General features: G+C 38.0%; 1 protein-coding gene across 2 annotated transcripts; it reads right to left on the bottom strand.

Moving 5' to 3' along the window:
* Window positions 1–2231: 2231 nt before the first annotated feature.
* LOC104111435 (gibberellin 2-beta-dioxygenase 8) lies at window positions 2232–10085 on the bottom strand. Of its 2 annotated transcripts, XM_070195652.1 has the most exons (5): window positions 9958–10085; window positions 9602–9671; window positions 7736–8199; window positions 3228–3549; window positions 2232–2545 (listed from the first exon to the last, which is right to left on the bottom strand). In XM_070195652.1, exons 3-5 carry the CDS (start codon window positions 8188–8190, stop codon window positions 2306–2308), a joined length of 1017 nt encoding a protein of 338 aa, XP_070051753.1. In that variant the 5' UTR covers window positions 8191–8199; window positions 9602–9671; window positions 9958–10085; the 3' UTR covers window positions 2232–2305. The 2 variants fall into 2 exon arrangements, with proteins under 2 accessions (XP_070051753.1, XP_070051752.1); XM_070195651.1 differs by lacking the exons at window positions 9602–9671; window positions 9958–10085 and adding an exon at window positions 8558–8650.
* Between the last annotated feature and the right edge of the window lie 10564 nt (window positions 10086–20649).

Here is a 20649-nt window from a genome sequence, read left to right as displayed (position 1 = left end):
AGACATAATCTTTCGTAGCCCGTGTACACACTCGTCACCTCGTGTACACGACTTTCAACACATTTCAATTTATCACTTCAATACCAATCCTAGGGGAAATTCCCCCCCACACAAGGTTAGACAAGCCACTTAGCTCGACTTGCTCAAATTTAACCAAGTAGTATGCCTTTTCCTCGATTTTACGACTCCGATCGACTCGTATCTAGTCATAATTAATTCGATACAATCAACAAAAAATGTAGAATCAATTCCATCAAACAATACTATATTTTAAAAAAAATAAAATCCGAAATTAACTCAAAAATTGCCCGTGGGGCCCACGTCTCGGAATCCAACGAAAGTTACGAAATATGAACGCTCGTTCAACCACGAGTCTAACCATACCAAAATGACTAAATTTCAATAACAATTCGACTCTCAAATCCTCAAATCTATCCAAGATGGTTTCCAAAATTTTCCAACTTAAATCACCAATTAACTGATAAAAACAGTATTGGATTCGGGTAATCCAACCAAGATTGAGTTAAGAAAACTTACCTCGATATTTTCTCTGAAAATGTCCCAAAAATCGTCTCAATTCGAGCTCCAAATCGTTAAAAATGAAAAATGGGACGAAGTCCCATTTTTAGAGCTTAAACATTCTGCCCAGGCTTTTCTTCTATGCGATCGCGGCCAAATGCACGCGATCGCGAAGAACAAAATAAAGTTGCCCAGAATTAACTTTACGCGATCGCGGATATCCCCACGCGATTGCAAAGCACAGAGTTCCCAGCTCTATGCGATCGCAACTCTCTACACGCAATCGCATAGAGCAAACACGTGACCTCTACTTCTGTTCCGTTACTCTACGCGAACACGACCTTCTTCACGCGTTCGCGAGTCATAAAATATCAAAGCTACGCAATCGCATCCCGCTTCACGCGATCGTGAAGCACAAAACTCAGCAACCCTCAATTAACCCTACGCGATCGCATACCTTCTCACGCGATCGCGTAGAAGGAAACCATAACCTGCAGAAACGAGAACTTCAGCTATCAAGCCAAGTCCAAAAATGATCCGTTAGGCATCCGAAACTCACCCGAGCCCCTCAGGACCTCAACCAAATATACCAACAAATCCTAAAATATCATACTGACTTAGTCGAGTCTTCAAATCACATCCAACAACACTAAAAACACGAATCACACATAGATTCAAGCCTAATGAACTTTGAAACTTTCAATTTCTACAAACGACGCCGGAACCTATCAAATCAAGTCCGATTGACCTCAAATTTTACATGCAAGTCATAAATGACATAACGAAGCTATAAAAATTTTCTGAACTGAATTCCGACCCCGATATCAAAAAGTCATCTCCCCGGTCAAACTTCCAAACTTAAATTCCTATTTTAGCCATTTCAAGCCTAATTTAACTACGGACTTCCAAAAAAAAATTCTGAATATGCTCCTAAGTCCAAAATCACCATACAAAGCTGTTGGAATCATCAAAATTCTATTGAGGGGTCGTTTTCTCAAAATATTGGCCGATGTCAAACTTAGCATTTTAAGGCTAACTTAAGGAACCAAGTGTTCCGATTTCAACCCGAACACTTCCAAATCCCGAACCAACCATCCCCGTAAGTCATAATTTTATAAAAGCACATACGGGGAGTTTTATTTAGGAGAACAGAGTTCTAAAAGTCAAAATGACCGGTTGGGTCATTACACATTAACATGAAGTTTTAGTTTCAATGTGAAATTTTTTCACGAATGAGGTTGCAGATCACGAGATTAATGCGCGATGCAGGTTTTATATCTTTTGTCAGGGGTATAACTGTCATATTATTACGGATTTTTTGTCAGCTGGCTACCAAATCAATAATTTTTAAAAATATGGTACAAGTTAAAAGGTGACACACATATAGGGTACGACTGCAAATCTCCGACCTTTTGTTCTTGTTATTTGTCGCTCCTTACTTAAATAATTTTCTTACTTCCAAGTATTTTTGGAGTTGTAAAAAAAAAAAAAAAAAAAGTAAAAAAAAAATAGAAGCTGCAGATCACCATCATAAAGCAAGACTACTAATATCATTTCCACTAATATGTATATATAGTATATCAAAATTTATAAAGTATTATTAGCTCACACTCATTACTTGCTTAAAGGGTACAAGGTAATACTTACACGGGGAGTATACATTAAGAACCTCTTCTAAATTAAGACTCAAAAAGAGAAAAATTGACTTATACTTCTTTTTCCCCTATAAACTATTTAAAAGGTCAAATGTGACCATATATGAATGTTTACACAAACTTTTTTGAGTTTAATGACTTGATACAAGAAACCTAGGCAAACCTACTTTATAACCAAAGTTCTTGACATCCTCTTGGACTTGTTGTCTGAATTCTCTAAAGGTAAATCTTCTATAAACAGGAGGCTCAAAACAACTCCGTATTTCAGTGTCATAGGATGGACACAAGAAAAATGCAGTTGAGAATCTCTCTTTTGCTTTATTAGTAACAACCCTGTGCTCTACACTTTTATACACACCATTGCTCCAGGCCTGCATAAGGAAACTTGAGTGAATATTTTAACAGAAGATTCCCATTGATTTTATGCAGGAGACAAGTGGAATTCTTCAATCTTCATTGCTCAAGAAAGTCAAAATGGGTTACTGATGTCAAAGTATTTGAAAGGAACTCTTAATGAGTTTAACCTCCAAATCTGACAGTAATTCTTTTTACATCAACGTGTTCAAATGGCCTACATAAAAAATTAGTTCTATATAATAAGCCTAATTCGGTAATACAATAACTACATTAATGACTCAGTCCCAAGTGGATGTCACCTACATAAATCCTCAATTGACCAGATTCTCCATTAAAATTCATCCCAGGCCATAAAAATAAAGAGAACTAAAAGGTCTCTATATTTCTACTGCATAAAAATCTCTCATAGAAGCTAATAGGCTTCTAGAAAGAAAGAGACCTAAAGTAACATGACTAAAGCATATTCCCAACATGCATGACTAATAAGCCTAATTTGGTTATATATATATATATATATATATGGGTTGCTTTAGTGGTGAGCACCCGGCCTCCACTTCCAACCAATAGGTTATGAGTTCGAGTCACTCAAAGAGCAAGGTGTATACTGGGTTGTTGTATATAAATATATATAAATGGCATGTTATAATATAACAAGTTAAAATGCATGGAAATCCAGTAAAATTGATTTGTAATTACCTGAAACAAATCTCCAATGTTGATGATAAGTGCTTGAGGATTGGGCTTAACAGAGATCCATTTGCCATCTCTTATTAACTGCAACCCTCCAATATCATCTTGGTGCAATATTGTGAGGAAGTCACTATCAGTGTGTGGCATTAATCCAAAAACTTGTGGGGAAAGAGGGCATGCTGGATATCTATTCATGCGAAGGTAACAAGTACTTGGCAAACATGTTTCTCTGAAATATTTCGACTTATATCCCATTTTCTCCGACAATATTCTTGCTAATTTATGTGCTAATTCAGACAGTGTTGTCGCAAACTGTTCCATTGTGGAGCTGAGTTCATCAAAGGGTAAAAAAGGTAAGGACTACAATCCAAGCATTGATTTATCAATATCAAGCAGACACTCAGCGGTGTAAATTATCCATTTTTATCAAGTTACTGATTAATACCCGACATATATAGAGATTACATGTACATGATAATATAAATATTTTTATACCGTTAATATAATATAACTTCAACTCATAATGGTTATATGTAGAATTCTTTTGGGTGATAGTGTAAAAGATTATGGGTCTATATAGGCTAATCTCTGCTAAAAACCCATCTTCATACCCACATCCAAATGTAATTAAGAAGCTGTCTCAGGTTTTGCTACCAGAAACATATATGCACTTTGCGGGGTTTGTCTCACCATATTTAGAATCTTTTGAGTCAGACAACATTCACAGAGGACTTGTCTTTTTACTCTTTTGATTTGATGAATTAGCCCTTTTTCTACCTGGAATGAGGTGAATACATAAATCTCTTTAATTATCAAGCATTGGGTAAGCAGGCATAGAGAATATTGAAGAGTCATGTTTTATAGAAGTATTTCAATCATTTCATATATAGAAACAGGGTTAGAAAACCCACATCTATAAATCAAGAAAGAACACAGTATGTGTATCAAATATAATGGCACTCGTGAGCAGTGTTTTAAAAGGCGAAGGCGTGAGGCGGAGCGTTTTACTTAATACGGAGCTCGGCGAAAGTCTCGAGACATGGGGCGTAAGCCCCACGGATCTTTATTTTTTTAAGTTTATGAATTAATAATATAGTATTATAACACAATAAAAATATAAAAAATACATTAAAAGTTCAAGAAAACTAAAAAGAACTAAAGACACTCATATAAAATAGGCCAAATACCTATACGACCCCTTAAACTTGGCTCCAGTTTCCATTTAAATACCTCAATTTAAGCCAATACCGATTGAACACTTCAACTCCAATAATAGTATGTCTATTAAACACCTCATATAATATACTTAAGTAAGTCCAGCCGCGTGAACTGGACGCACAATGACATGGTAAAATGCACGAAGCCTAAAATACCACATGGCTTTTAAACTTAAAAAAGACCTTAGAGAAAATAAAAAACCAAAACAAAACAAAAGGAAAAAAACAAGAAAACTAAATAACTTCCACAAACCCATTACAACCCGGTCTCCTGCCATAACCTTCAATACTCCACCAACATCATCTTCCAAGAAAGCTAGATATGTAACTTCTTCCTCTTGCTAGACCCACATTAATCTTCCCTTCCCCTGATATACACAACTATCATATCCTCCTATTAGTACAATCAATAACTATTTTTCAATCTAACCATAAACGGATAATAGAAATGTGAGGAATAAATTGAAAATTGGTAAGCAGAAATGTTATTATCTTTAGTAAGAAGTTCTGAGCTCTATTATCTTCAATAAAGAAGTTCTGAGCCAGATCTTACGGAGAAGGCCACAAGGATTATGAAAAAGAAGGGATGATAATTGTGAAAATTAAAGAAAATGGCAGTTAAATTTTTAGAACTCGCCGAAATTTTCATTACCGACGAACACTGATTTGGTTGCCGATGTTATGTTCATGTAATCCCCGGGCAGTTTTTTTCTAGTATATTTATCATTTTTTTATTCGATTAAAAAAATTATAATTGATTAGTGGATAATTTAATGAGTAAGGGTGGTAGCAGTGATGATAGGGAGAGAACACGGTGAAGGAGAAGACTGAGTTGTGGCGCAGATATGAGGAGCAGGGGCGGAAGAGAAAGCTGGGTTGGTGGTGGCAAGATGAGGAAAGAGAGAGAAAGAGAAGATGTGATTTTTTTTTGTTGGAAAAATAGAAAAATTTAATTTGATACCAATTTACGCGCGCTTGTGAGAGGTGAAGAACACGGGTTTTGCCACATCAGGGGTTGTGTTTAATAGACATACTATTATTGGAGTTGGAGTGTTCAATCGGTATTGGCTTAAATTGAGGTATTAAAATAGAAATTGGAGCCAAGTTTAAGGGGTCGTATAGGTATTTGGCCTATAAAATAAGATTTTTAGTATGTTATACAAGTATAAATAATACAATACTGTTAAAGTTACTATGAAATATAAATTAACTCCAACTTCTTGACTTTCAAATAGTTAAAAAATATAATTTCTTAAAATATATTATCAAACTGTATATTTTACCTTTTTAAAAGTAAATACACAATAAATTTATCAACAATGGAATTTAAAATATTACTCCTTCACGAGTAAATATAAAATTATTTTTAAATAGTAAAATAAGAAATGTATGGTAATTGCAAGAGACATAGAACTAAGACATGAAGATCTATCAAGTAAGGATATAAATTTTGGTTATGTATTTTTAGAATAAATATTCAAATGATATTCACACTCATGATGTTCTTAATTAGTAAATATGTAATAATATATATAGTTCGTTATTTGAGTTATTCACAATTTTCATATTTCTATAGATAAAAAGAACTTTAATAATTTATTTGTTAAAGAATTTTGAGAGTCAATAATGTAAATTTGTGAATTCAACACATGATTTGCATAGGAAATATTGGGCGAGTCCCGAGTGTTGAGCGTTAGGCGTGTTTAGGACGCACCGTCGGGCGCTTGGGGGCGTAAGCCTCACATAACTAAGTCTCACACATGAGTTTCAAGGCGTTTTGATAGTGGCACGCCCCGGGGCGAGCCCCAAGGCGAGTCCTATAAAAGCCTTTTAAAACACTGCTCGTGAGTACTTGGTTCTTCTAATTAATAAAGACCTAAATTAAAATAATGTATATATGTTCTCTAATTTAAGTTGCTAATGCTAATTAAAGTGGTATTCAAATCGATACTTCGAAATTATAGTTTACACAAATATGATGTATTTTCTCTAATTTAAGTTTCTTCGAAGACCATAGTTAATGCTTATTTCTGGACAAAACGAAAAATCCAAAAGGAGAAGCAACTTCGATCTAAGTAACTACCACAAAGCAACTTAATTAGTCACCACACAAGACAACTATTAGGAAATGAAAATACATCTAGTCCAAAAAACTCCTAGAAATGAAAATTTGAATTATTCCATGAACAATGTCTAAGGTAATTCTTAAGCTGCAAATTCGTGTTTGACCACTGAAAATTGTTGTTATGGTCATCTGTATATTGATATCAAGGCTCATTTTTTATGTTCGAATGATGATTATTTTCTGGTCGAATGGACTTCGAACAGCCTTAAATTTGAATGGGCCATTGGTCTTTCTCTCCTTAAAACTGACATAATTTTTAGTCTTGCTATTTTTACGTCAATCTACCTTTATAATTTTGAATTTAAGAAAATGATCTTTATAGATTTCTTATGTGTACAAGACATATTTCTTACGAGTAAAAATAAATTTCCATATATGTAAGAAAAAAAGATAGAGTCATAAAACTAAAAACAAATCGGTAAAGAGTCAAAAAAAACACTTACGTGCTATCTGAATTTAAAATAGATAAGAAAGTTATAATAATCATACACTAATTGAATATTATCGTCAATTAATGGTTAACGTCATCACCTGGTCCAACATTATGAGGACAAGAAGTTGAGAACTTAGACATATTTCCCAAAATGCCATAACCATTCACCATAAAAGTTTTTCAATTACTAATAAACTTCCTAAGATGATTCACATTTCTCTGAGTCGGCAACTCCCAGAATTTCTAAAAGTAGGAAACTACTGTTACACATTATTGGAAGCCAACTAGTCCCATTATATAACAAGATACTGTCTGTAATGTTATCACGTATATCCTCACTTCATGTACTTACATTTCCGTATTAATTAATGGATTTATCTAGTAATATATGGTTATTATTCTAAACCAATAGGATTTAAGTTAGTATATACATTAACAATGTAAAAATATTTTTTACGTATAAAGTATAATTACCTCATACTCGATCTACTATATTTCCCTTATACTCGACCTAAACGTGTAAATAGTTTTCACACCATCCTAAACTCCAAACGATAATACTCCAATAAAACAATATAATATGGGAAATACTAGTCTTATTTTGGTATGCCATGTGGTGCTGATGCTGTTTCTATATGTTTATTGCACAACTACTCAAAGAGTACACATATAATGCAAAGAGGAAACACAGAAAGAGAGAGAGAGAAGCTAACAATTAAAAGAGTTGTACTTTTAGTACCTGAGGCTGCTTAGATCACTTGAATTAGAGATATCAGTGAGAGGAACGTGGAAAGCTTCGGACCAAGAAAGTTGTTGAAGGCAAGTAGCTGAAGGAGTTCCCCAACGGTAACTTCCTTTGGAGAATTTGTGATTCTTTTCATTCATTTTCTCATGGAATGGCTTCTTGAAAAGCTTGATTTGCTCCATTCTCATTTTTGTCAATATATCATGTGAAATCCCATGGTTGACCACTTGGAAAAAACCCCATTCTTGTGAAGCTTTAGCTATCTTTTTCTTGCATTCTTCCATCTCAAAATCTCCTCCATATAATAGTTCAAGATCTATCAATGGCAACTCGCATTCCTCTACAACAAAGAGGTTGTGGTAATTAATGTTTGAGGCCTTTGCAATTCTTATGTCGTCAAAAAGTTTCTTGTATGTCTCCTCAAAAGGAGGATCAGGCGATTCTCCCATACCTAATTTCTGAAAAAGAAAAGGATGATCGATGTTCGTTAAGAGCACACCATATTTGTTAAATACAGTCAAACTTCTCTGTAGTACAATCTCAATTATTTCGAATTATTTTGACTGTTATAACGAAGTACTATTTTAGAGAACTAAGAATTGGTTCCATACTGTTATATGTTATACAAAAGTACATCCACTTTTGTTAATTGGCAAATATTAGGGACCAAAAAGAAAAAAAAAGGAGTAGAGAAGAAGAAGAAGAGGAGGTTTTCCCCCTTTTCTTTTTTTTTTCCTGCTTCTGTGAACTAACTTCTGATTCAATATCTTTTTAGGTCATGGCCGGTTTCTATGACAGTGGAGACAAAAAAGATACCTGTCCTCTACGTAGGAAGGAGGACGATGAGGGAGCAGGAAATTAACCTTGTGCAATGAGCAGCGAACAACAGGGACCCATTTAATTACATATCAAAATTAAAGTAGGCATGTTTCTAAAAAATCGGTTAATATTCAAGCATATATGAGTATTGATTTACATGGTTTTCCACGACACCTCATTTATACAAATAGAGACGTACTCAGAATTTTTACTTTAAATTAATTATTTTCAAAGTATATACGTATATATATATATATAAAAAATTTCGACCGAAATTCACGGGATCCGTGACCCCTCACTAGTATGGGTCCGCCTCTGTGTACAAACATGATTTATTGATGTTGAACAACCTATAGCTAGCCTCTGCCCTCTCTAAAAGTTTTCTTCGCTTTTTTTCCCTGGGATGTTCTGGAGAGAAAGGGAGTTAGGTAAGGGTTAATCTTTACATTTAGATTATGAAAAATGTTTAAGCTTTAAATTGCAGCATAATTATCAGTTCGGTAAAAACTTACTTATTTAATTGATGCTATGTATCACTGATCAGTCATTGTTTAGTTTGATATATCAATAATATTCCAAAACATAATTTTTATTTGAATCGAAAAAAGTTATTATGCAAGCTAATTATAGATGTACCTGCTTTGGACATAACATACAAGATTTTCATTGAACGAACTACTCCTATTGTTAATTAAAGCTATGACAATTAAAGTGAATCTTATGATTGTATCGATCTTAATAAGGTAAAAGCTCTCCTCCAGTCTTGCACTGAAATATGGCCAAGAAGCTAAAACTTGACCTCATGAGCAGCTAGACCATATCAACGTAACACTAAAATAACAAATGCTAGGGGATTAGGAAATACTGTCTTGCAAAATGTACTAGACTGTCATAAACACATGTATTCTTCAAAAAAAAAAATTACTTTTCCTGTTGTAGAGTAAGTCTTCGTTCTTAAAAGAAGTCAGAAAATAAAAGGAATTGAGCAGAAGGAGGTGCATCTGCTGAAGTTTGGTGTAATCATTTTTCTTACTGACTTACTTGGTTGGGCTGCTGTAAGAGGTTCCTAGACTTCACCAGAGCATGTCTTGAGCTTAATAGTTCATTTAACCTGTGTAATAAAAGAAAGAATCCAAACAATTACTAGTATATATGAACAGATTACAAAATGAAGAGGAAAAAAAATAGATAATTAGGTACTTGCATGGTAATGCAGAAAGTGATCATAAGATAAACGAAACTTCGGACTTTAGGACCACACAAAGGTAGTAAAGAGTTTCATCACCTAACGCAAGAGTTTAAAACTTTCTTAATAAAGAATTAATTTCATGATCAAAGTTTGTAACAGACGAAGTAAATAAAGTTTAGAAAACAAAGACAAGAGGCTGGTCACATACCAGAGTAAGCACCAAGGTAGCAAATACTAGAAATAAAAGAAAATGAAGAAAACTAAGAAGAGTTTGAGAAGATTAAGAAGGTCTTGTTCATGGGTTGGTGGCTAAGCTAGGTTTATTTTGCAGTCCAGAAACATTGGAGAGGTGGATATTTTTATAGGGAAAAGAAGGACTTAATTGGAAATATCAAGAATACAAATGTTACTCCTAGTACAAGAAAAGAAAAAAATAAATTAATGGGATGTACTAAAGGATTGAATGTTTATGCATAGAACAAAAACACGCGGCTCACAATTCAATCAGAGAAATATTTCTACCCTTTTAGGGAAATGTCTCTTCTTTCCATATCTTGCCATATTACTGTAGGTTGAAAGGGCAATAGGAAGTGTTCTTTTGGGGTTGTAATAGGGGATGCGTAGGAGGGGCAAACCCTTATTTCATTTTTTTCCTTTTAATTTTCTTGCTTTGCACATCACTCATATCAAGACGTACAATTATTAATATTCAAGCCAGCTATCATTTCCATTTGGCATAATTCAACCAATAATATTACAATAGTTGCAGAAACCAAACTTAAATTTTGTTAGGATTCAACTTATATAAATGCACGCACATTGTAAAACTTTTTGACGTTATCAATGTACTTACCCTGCTATCACGATCAGACCTAGCTAGGAAATTTTCGAATCCATTTTACCCTAAAAGTTATATTTTATATTTAATGTCAAAATTATTGTTTTGGTATATATAATAAATTTGAATCTCATTCATTTCTTCGTGCTATTTTTTAATAGTTTGAACCCCTTAGCAAAATTTGTGGTTTCACCTGTCAGATAATTTTTTCCATTTTCGTGGTTGCTAATCCCATTTTTTATGAACGATTATATGTAATTGTCTTTTGTGTGATATGATAGTATTTTTAAACAATTGTACATGAGGTCAATTAAAAAAAAAACAGTTCATATCTTTTGGTTCTCATTCTTCCAAGTCTTGCTTCCCTTTATTATTCATTATTCAATAAATTCGTTTCTTTAATTTCTCATTCCTCACCCTTCGACCCTCTTCGATTCTGATAAGTGAGAGAAACGGGGCACATGATAAATTTCTGGAATTGGACCCAAACATGCAAAAACTTGAGGGGCAAAACTTAAAAGAAAAAAATCAACGTGTATTTTTAGCTAACGGTAGAAACAACAGTTTTGAATCAATGTCGGCATTGATAAAATAACACGTTGTATACAGGTAAAATCGAGCCCGTCGCATGACTCGACTTCCCAGTGAGCCGAGCGGAGTGGGAAGATAACTGTAACGTATCAGAGTCAGAACGAAGAACTCCTCGTATTAGGAATTGGGCAAATACCTGCCCTCGGGGATATCGAGGCCATATCCTCAAGGTTCGATTTAAGGGTTGAGACTTCGGAGAGCATCACAGAGCAGCCACACACTACTAACAAAGGGCCGTGATATCCGTACTCAACCGGATATCACGGCGCGAATCTCGGCTCATATCAGTGATCGGCGTAACAGAAGATTTTTACCTTTCTTAGAATTGTATTTAGGGTAAAACTCCCCTACTATATAAAGAGGAAATATTATTATACATAGACACATTGCAACTCGCATATCAAGGCAATATACTCTTATTTTCTCTGCTATTCAAAGTTCTTACTTTTGTTCATCAGCTTTTCATTGTTGTGAGTCCGGGATCGAAGGCAGGCATTATATTAAGCCGTTACTGAGCCCAGGATCACTCCTCTTAATTGGTTTGACAATTTATTACATCCTTTATCTATTTAATCTAATGTTATTTATCATTTGTATTGAATTGATTCGCATATCCTTAAAAGCACATATAAATTCAATTGTTATCCGTTTTGTAGGGTAAACAGTTTGGCGCCCACCGTGGAGACTAAGGATAATAGTGGCAATTTGATACGAATTTCCGTAACACACTCTATTGAGCTTTTAATTTCGGGTCAAATTAAAAATGTCAAACTCCTAATCTGCCCATTTGAACATTGATGCTGAGTCCGGCCACCATGGCGATAACAACAACGTGATGCCCAACAACGATCGATGCTAACTCACACGTGATCGATGCTAACTCACACGTGATCCCATTCGCAGATCCGATCGATGCTAACTCATACGTGATTATCTAAGCAAACTTGCCTCTTGACCCCGAAAACAGCATTTGCGGGGGGAGCCTGGTCCATAGCCCGGAGTACACTCGACGACGAAGGTGATGGGATCAACTTGCGGGTGATCTTCGAAATGTTATAGGCTCAACAAGCAGTGATAGCCCAGTTGCAGAACCAAAACCGCGCCCCCAATAGAGTTGAGCCCGAACCATCTCGGGATAATGCTCACAGAAATGAACCGACCATAGAAAGGCCGGGTGAAGCAGAACCCGAGACTAACCCCGAGATAATAAAGATGCTTGAGGAACTGACAAAACGGGTGGAATCGGAAGAAAATAAAATCGAAGCCAACGACAAAAAAGTGGAGACCTATAACTCCAGGGTCGATTAAATCCCAGGAGCACCACCGATACTGAAGGGTCTGGATTCCAAGAAATTTGTCCAAAATCCTATCCCTCGGAGCGCAACTCTGAAGCCGATCCGAAAGATGTTCAGTATGCCCGAAATTTTGAAGTATAATAGAACAACTGATCCAAATGAACATGTGACCTCCTACACATACGCCATCAAGGGGAACGACTTGGAAGATGACGAAATCGAATCTATTCTACTGAAAAAGTTCCGAGAGACCTTGCCAAAAGGAGCTATGATATGGTATCACAACTTAACCCCTAACTATATTGACTCGTTTGCTATGCTTGCAAATGCCTTTGTGAAAGCGCACGCCGGGGCCATCAAGGCCGAGACCAGGAAGTTAGACCTTTTCAATGTAAACCAAAGATGTCACGACCCAAAATCCATTAAAGGTCGTGATGGCGCCGGACACTGCCGGATCCAACCTAAACATTCCACCATACTCGAAAATATGAAAATTCTATCAGGCAATCCACATCACAGATAAAAATTCCACCATACTCGAAAATACCAAGTCTTGTTACTCCTTCAATCCAACCTAAACATTCTTAGTCCGATTGCCTTTCCTCCGCCGGATCTAAATGCTGAACCTCTAAGCCGTGAAATGAGAAGTCCTTCTATCAAGTCATTTACTGCCACAATCTATAGATAAGCACCATACCATTACACCAACACTATGCGATAGTAACACACGAATCATCATATCAATCAGTGCCAAATCTCAAACCATAAATAATACTGATACTGAGATGAAATGACAGAACGACCTTCCGCAAGGCGACGACAATAGCCCAATCAAATACGTAGGGAGAAACATCTCGCACCACTTATGCAGTACCATTAAAATTCCTCGATTCCAAATTTATAACAAGCGCTTCACGTCGCACAAGATTGAATAGGAAGGAAATGAAGGCATAAGCCTCAAAGGAATCAAATCGCACGATGAGGAATCAAGAAGGGAAGTGCTCCTAACAGTCCTGTAGCCTCTCGAAGATAAGTACATATGTCTACGTACCGATCCGCAAGACTCTACTAGACTCGCTCGTGACTCATGAGACCTAAGTGAACCTAGTGCTCTGATACCATATTGTCACGACCCAAAATCTATTAAAGGTCGTGATGGCGCCGAACACCGCCGTTAGGCAAGCCAAAAATAAATACTTGATTTGGTTCTCATTTTAATATTTTTGAAATCATATTTTCCTTCGATTAAATAGTACAAGATGAAATTCACGGTGTAAATAATAATATTCTTAACAATTTAAATACAGAACAACCCATAATCACCCCAAAACCCGGTGTCACAAGTGCATGAGCATCAACTAAGAAGTAAAAATAAAGTACAACATCTGTCCCGAATAAACTTAGACAGGAAAAATACAAATAACTCTGAAGGAGACTCTGTTGGTTGCGGGTCGTAATATGGAATGCAACTCACGTAAGTCCCTGCGTGCACACACACCTCTGCTCTCACCAGGCCACTATTCACATATATACCTACGCACAAAAATATGCGGCAAGTGTAGTATGTGTACGTAATCAACGTGTACCCAGTAAGTATCTAGCCTAACCCCATAGAAGTAGTGACGAGGGGTCGACATCGACACTCACTAGTGGTCCAACAATATCAAGTATAGTAAAGATGTAAGTAAATATGAGGCAGAGTAAATAAGTGAGATAACAAGTATAAATCACGTGGTACAAATCCCCCTCTTTACGAGGAACTCAAACTCTCCATCAGAGATTCCCTCCTTAACCGGAGCATATATATAGATATAGTGGATCTCATCAGATAGATTACCATAACTCAAATCGGGAAAACTCACAGATACACTAGCTTCTTACCGAAGATTACGCACGATTCCATGAGGATATGATATAGGAAATGCCGAGGCGTACGGCCCGATCCAACATAAAAATTTAAATTGTGCACTACCGAGGGTCGAACGACGCGAACCATAGATGCATCTATTAAACTGCCTAGGCGAACAACCCGCTCGCATGAGAGTGTGGTACATAAATCCTGCCGAGGCGAACAACCCGATCCCATAAGAGTGAAATACAATTTCCTGCTGAGGCGAACGACCCGATCCCATAAGAGTAAGAAGCTTTGATGGGTCCTTGACCCCACTAACGAATAAACGTGTGAGTTGTAATTTCTTTAACAAAAATCTTTCAATGAACTCTCTCTCTCTCTCTCTCTCTATATATATATATATATATATATATCACGAAAACATGTCGTAGGAGGAGTAAAGTTATTCGACGACTAATCGTGAACTCGTCAAGTCTCTACAATAACAAGTCTAGTCTCAAATAGTAAGGTAAAACAGAGGAATTTAATAGGCGAGAGACTGCTCAAATAATACAGCTATAGCATGATGTGAACCTAAGCCTACCCGGACAATAACATGAATGTTGCTACATACGGGCTCTCGTCACCTCGCGCGTACGTAGCCCCCACAACAAGTAACACACATCCATATACAACACCTAGGGGTAATTTTCCCCTCACATAGTTAGACATGAGACTTACCTCGCTCTGAAATTACCTAACCGGTTCCAAAGCCTCTCTGATACCTCAAACTGATGCCCGCCGATCCAGAACTAGTCAAATAATATGCAGCCCAATCAAAATATACTCTAATATTCATAATTAATCAATTTATAGCAACTTCCAAATCCGTTCAAAAAATTGATAAAGAAACCATCGGGCCCACGTGTCCAGATTCCGAAAGTTTTTGAAGACAAACAGTACCCATAGCACTACGAACTCCAATATATAATGTATTCTCGATTTCATGTCCAAATTCGTGATCAAAATCCAAGAATACTAATTTCTAGGTTTTCCTTCAAAATCCCAATTTTTTATAAATTTTCATGCTTGAATCTATGTAAAAACCATGTATTTAACTTAGAATGTAAAGAAATCACTTACCCCATTATAGTTGATGAAGATGGCACTCCAAAAGTGCTCCAAAATTGGCTCCCATGGACGAAATAAAGTGAAAATGAGCCAAAACCTCGTTTTATAAAACCTCACTGCCCAACGATCCTCGCACCTATGGTGAAATAGCCACTTCTGCGGCTCCGCACCTGCAGAAATTCCATCGCATGTGCGGTTCAAGTTCAGCCCAATATTTCCCGCATCTGCGGCCTGGCAGCGCTTCTGCGACTCTTCGTGCGCAGGTGCGGTCCCGCTTCTGCGAAACTTGACCGCATCTGCGGTCCCAGCCTTCCCCAGCCAGAACCGCTTCTGCAACCCTCTTGGCCGCTTCTACAGCTCCGCACCTGCGGCCAAAACCTCGCAGGTGCGGTTACACCAGATACCAGCTGCCTTAACATTTTCCTTAGTCCAAAAATCGATCTGTTAAGCATCCGAAACCACCCGAGGCCCCCGGGACTCCGTCCAATCACACCAACCAGTCCAATAACATAACACGAACCTGCTCGAAGCCTCAAATCACATCAAACAACATCGAAATAATGAATCGCACCCTAATTCAAGCTTAATAAACTTTGAAACTTCAAACTTCTACAATCGATGCCGAAACCTATCAAATCACGTCCGATTGACCTCAGATTTTACACAGAAGTCACATTCGACATTACAGATCTACTCTAACTTTCGGAATTGGAATCTGACCCTGATATCAAAAAATCCACTCCGGGTCAAACTTCTCAAAAACCTTCAAATTTCTAACTTTTGCCAAATGACCCCAAAATGACCTACAGACCTCCAAATCCACATCCGGACGCGCTCCCAATACTAGAATCACCATACAGAGCTATTCCCATACTTGAAATCCTAAACGGATATCAATAACATTGAAATGCACTTCAACCCAAATTTAGGAAATTCTTCCAAAAATGCCAACTTCCATAATAGGCGTTGAAATGCTCCCGGGTCATCCAAAACCCCGCTCCGGGTATACGCCTAAGTCCAAAATCATCATACGAACCTGTTGGAACCTTCAAATCCCGATTCCAAGGTCGTCTACTAAAAAAACACACTTTAGTCAATTCCTCCAACTTAAGGCTTCTAAAATTAGGATTTTCTTTCCAAATCAACTCCGAACTTCCCGAAATTAAATTTCGACCATGCGTACAAGTCATAATACCCGAAGTGAAGTTGCCCAGTGTCTCAAACTACTAAATGATGTGCTAGAACTCAAAACGACCAGTCGAGTCGTTACAAAAGAGATGGTGAGATGTTCAAGGAATTCGTGTCGAGGTTTCAAATAGAACAGATAGATCTGCCTCAACGAAAGGGAATTCACCCAAGAACTCAACCCCCAAAGCTCATTGGCTTCATAGCAGTTGGAATAAAATTTGATAGAATACCCGACGATAACTTGGACCGACGTCCATAACAAGTACCAATCAAAAATTAGGGTCGAAGACGATCATCTCGGGGCCCCTTCCAGATCCGTTTATCCCGTCAGAACTAGTGACAGATCCAAAAGAGCCATCGATCATGAACCAAGATCGAACAGAGATCTGTATCAACCATACAATGGAGATCGAATGGGTAATGGGTCAAGACGTGCAACCCTTAAAGAAGAAGTGATCGAGGTCATAATAACTGGGGACTCATGAGCAAAGAGGGTTTCGACAGACCCATCGAGTCTAAGGAGGCACCAAGGTTATCGGAGGACAACTTTAGCGTCGATGCTGCCGACATCGTATCAGCTATCGCACGTATCTAAGATACTAAATGGCTCGACCATTGGAATGCGATCCTACCCAAAAGGTAACCCAACCTAATGTGTAAGTATCATGGTACTAACGTCCACATAACCGAAGACTGTCAACAACTAAGATAAGAAGTAGCCCGATTATTCAATAACGGACAGCTCCGAGAATTTCTGAGTGATCGAGTCAAAAATAACTTCAGGAATAGGGACTCTAACAAGCAGATCGAGCAAGAGGAACCTTAGCACGTAATTAACATGATCATTGGTGGAGTTGACGCCCCCCAAGGGCTGATGTTAAAGTGCACTAAGGTGTCCATTACAAGGGAAAAATGGACTCGAGATTATGTACCAGAGGGAACAATATCTTTCAACGACGAGGACACTGAAGGCATCATGCAACCACATAATGATGCACTGGTAATATCTGTACTCATAAATAAATCTCGAGTTAGGCAAGTGTTAATTGATCCAGGTAGCTCGGCCAATATCATCAGATCGAGGGTCGTGGAACAGGTGGGTCTACAAGACAAAATAATGTTTCTAGTCCGAGCTTTAAAATGATTTAACATGGCATACGAGACTACTAAAAGGGAGATAACCCTGCCGATAAACACCTTTGGAACCGTTCAGGAAATACAGTTCTATACGATTGAAGGGGATATGAGATACAATGCTCTATTCAGAAGGCCAGGGATTCATAATATGAGGGTAGTACACTTGACACTACATCAGGCGTTGAAATTCACCACACCGGGAGGGATCAAGATTGTTTACAGAGAACAACCAGCCGTAAAAGAACCTGATATCCACACTCTTGACATCAAAGAACCCGACTTCGGCTACTAAGGAAGAAACCAAATAGTAATCACTGACACCAACCCTGACCGAATTAGAAAACCAGGAGACATGTGAGGATGATGATTACGGAGTCCCTAGGTCATTCATAGCCCCTGACGATTCTGATGCCACCAAGTCAATGGTTGAGGAGCTGGAGTAAGTCAGATTGATCGAGCACTTGCCCGATCGAAAGGTATACCTGGGCACAAGGCTAACCCCCGAGCTCAGGAAAAAACTCATTGAATTCTTTATAGCTAACATAGATTGTTGTGCTTGGTCCACCTTGATATGACAGGGATCGCGCCAGAAATAACCATTCACAAGTTGAGCTTGGACCTGAAGTTCCACCCGGTTAAACAAAAGAGGAGGCCTCACTCCGAAGTCAAACACGCATTCATCAAAGACGAGGTATCCAAACTCCTTAAAATAAGTTCAATTCGGGAAGTTAAGTACCCAGATTGGTTAGCAAACGTAGTAGTAGTGCCTAAAAAGGTAAATAAATTAAGAATATATGTTGACTACAAAGACTTGAACAAGGCATACCCTAAGGACTCTTTTCCTTTGCCTAACATCGATCACATGATCGATGCGATGTCTGGCCACAAGATATCAACTTTCTTGATGACTATTCAGGGTACAACCATATTCGGATGGACCCGGTGACCAAGAAAAGACTTCTTTCATCACTAAATATGACACATATTGTTATAACATAATGTCGTTCGGACTAAAGAATGCCGGTTCCACTAACTAGCGCCTAGTAAACCGGATGTTCGAAGAATAAATAGAAAAATCAATGGAGGTTTAGATTGACGACATGTTAGTTAAGTCCCTACGAGCAAAGGACCATTTGGAATATTTGCAGGAAACGTTCAACATACTGAAGAAATATAATATGAAGCTGAACCCAGAGAAATGCGCATTCGAGGTCGGGTCCAGAAAGTTCATCAGATTTATGGTGTCCAACCGGGGAATTGAGATCAATCCCAACAAAATCAAAGCTATAGAAGACATCACCGTAGTGGACAATGTCAAGGTCGTTCAAAGGTTAACCGTACGTACAGTCGCCCTGGTTTGGTTCATATCATGGTCCTCCGATAAGAGCTATCGGTTCTTCTCATTGTTGAAAAAGAAGAAAAACTTTTCGTGGACCCCGGAGTGCCAACAAGATTTGGAAGAACTCAAATGATACCTTTCAAGTCCACCTTTGCTTCATACTCCGAAGGCAGATGAGCAGTTGTACCTGTACTTAGCGGTATCCGAAATAGCAGTAAGTGGAGTCTTAGTCCGGGAAGAGGACATAATTGCCTATATATTATGTTAGCATGACTCTAGGGGAGGCCGAAACAAGGTATCCTCACCTGGAGATATTGGCTCTAGCTTTGCTAAGCGCCTCCAGGAAGTTAAATCCATATTTTCAATGCAATCTCATATGTGTCGTAACTACTTACCCATTGAGAAACATAATGCACAAACCCGAGATCTCGAGGCGGTTGGCCAAGTGGGCCCTTACGGTTACGATATCGAATATCGACCCCGAACCGCCATCAAATCTTAATTTTTGGCAGACTTCGTGGCCGACTTCACGCCGATCTTAATACCCATAGTCGAAAAGGAAATTTTGTTAACCTCGGGGTCCTCCTCGAGGATTTGGACCCTCTTTACGGACGGTGCCTCGAACGCAAAGGAGTCCGAACTCGCCATCGTGTTGAAGCCGCCCTCAGGTGACGTAGTTAGGCAATCTATTAGAACTGTGAAATTAACTAACAATGAGGCCGAGTATGAGGTTATGATTGCAGGTCTCGAAGTTAAATGCGATTCCCTCCTTGTGGTAAAATCAAGTCAATGCGACATTCGAAGAGAAAGAGGAAAGAATGTGAATATACTTGGATAAAATACAGGTAACACTACATTGATTCAAGGAGTGGACTCTACAACACGTGCCCCGGGATCAAAATAGCGAAGCCGATGCTCTGGATAACTTGGGGTCATCGGTTGATAATGATGAATTCAGCCCGGGAATGGTCGTACAACTCATGAAATCGGTAGTGGAAGAAGGCCATGCCGATATAAACTTGACAAGTTTAACCTGGGACTGGAGAAACAAGTATATAGATTACCGAAGACTGGAAAACTACCCTCGGATCCCAAATAATTGAGAACTTTGCGCACGAAGGTGATCAGGTTTATCTCGACCGAAGATAATAATTTGTTAAGAAGAATATTCGATGGCCCACTCGCCATATGCTTGGGGCCGGGAGACACCGAATATGTTTTTAGGGAAGTTCACGAAGGCACATGCGAAAACCATTAGAGGGAAGAATCGTTGGGTCGTAAGATAATCAGAGCAGACTATTACTGGATCGATATGGAGAAAGATGCAAAGAAGTTCGCACAAAAATGCGACGACTGTCAGAGGCACGCACCAATGATCCATCAGCCCAGGGAGTTACTACACTCAGTCATGTTGCCCTGGCCTTTCATGAAGTGGGGGATAGACATTGTCGGTCCCCTACCATGGGCACCCGGTAAGGCTCAATTTATACTATTTATGACTGACTATTTTTTTAATTGGGTTGAAGCTCAAACGTTCAAGAAGGTCCACG

The sequence above is a fragment of the Nicotiana tomentosiformis genome, chromosome 2, assembly GCF_000390325.3.
Source record: "Nicotiana tomentosiformis chromosome 2, ASM39032v3, whole genome shotgun sequence".
NCBI lineage: Eukaryota > Viridiplantae > Streptophyta > Magnoliopsida > Solanales > Solanaceae > Nicotiana > Nicotiana tomentosiformis.
Note: the sequence above shows the minus strand (reverse complement) of the source record. Positions and strands in the feature narration are given on the sequence as shown.

Bases quoted from the DNA above. Each gene is read 5' to 3' on its own strand.
- LOC104111435 (XM_070195652.1), bottom strand. From the start codon at position 8,190: ATGGGAGAATCGCCTGATCCTCCTTTTGAGGAGACATACAAGAAACTT. The intron at 3,550-7,735 runs GTACTAAAAGTA...TGATGAACTCAG, and splicing joins AGTGATCTAAGCAGCCTCAG to CTCCACAATGGAACAGTTTG. The intron at 2,546-3,227 runs GTAATTACAAAT...TTCCTTATGCAG, and splicing joins ACATTGGAGATTTGTTTCAG to GCCTGGAGCAATGGTGTGTA.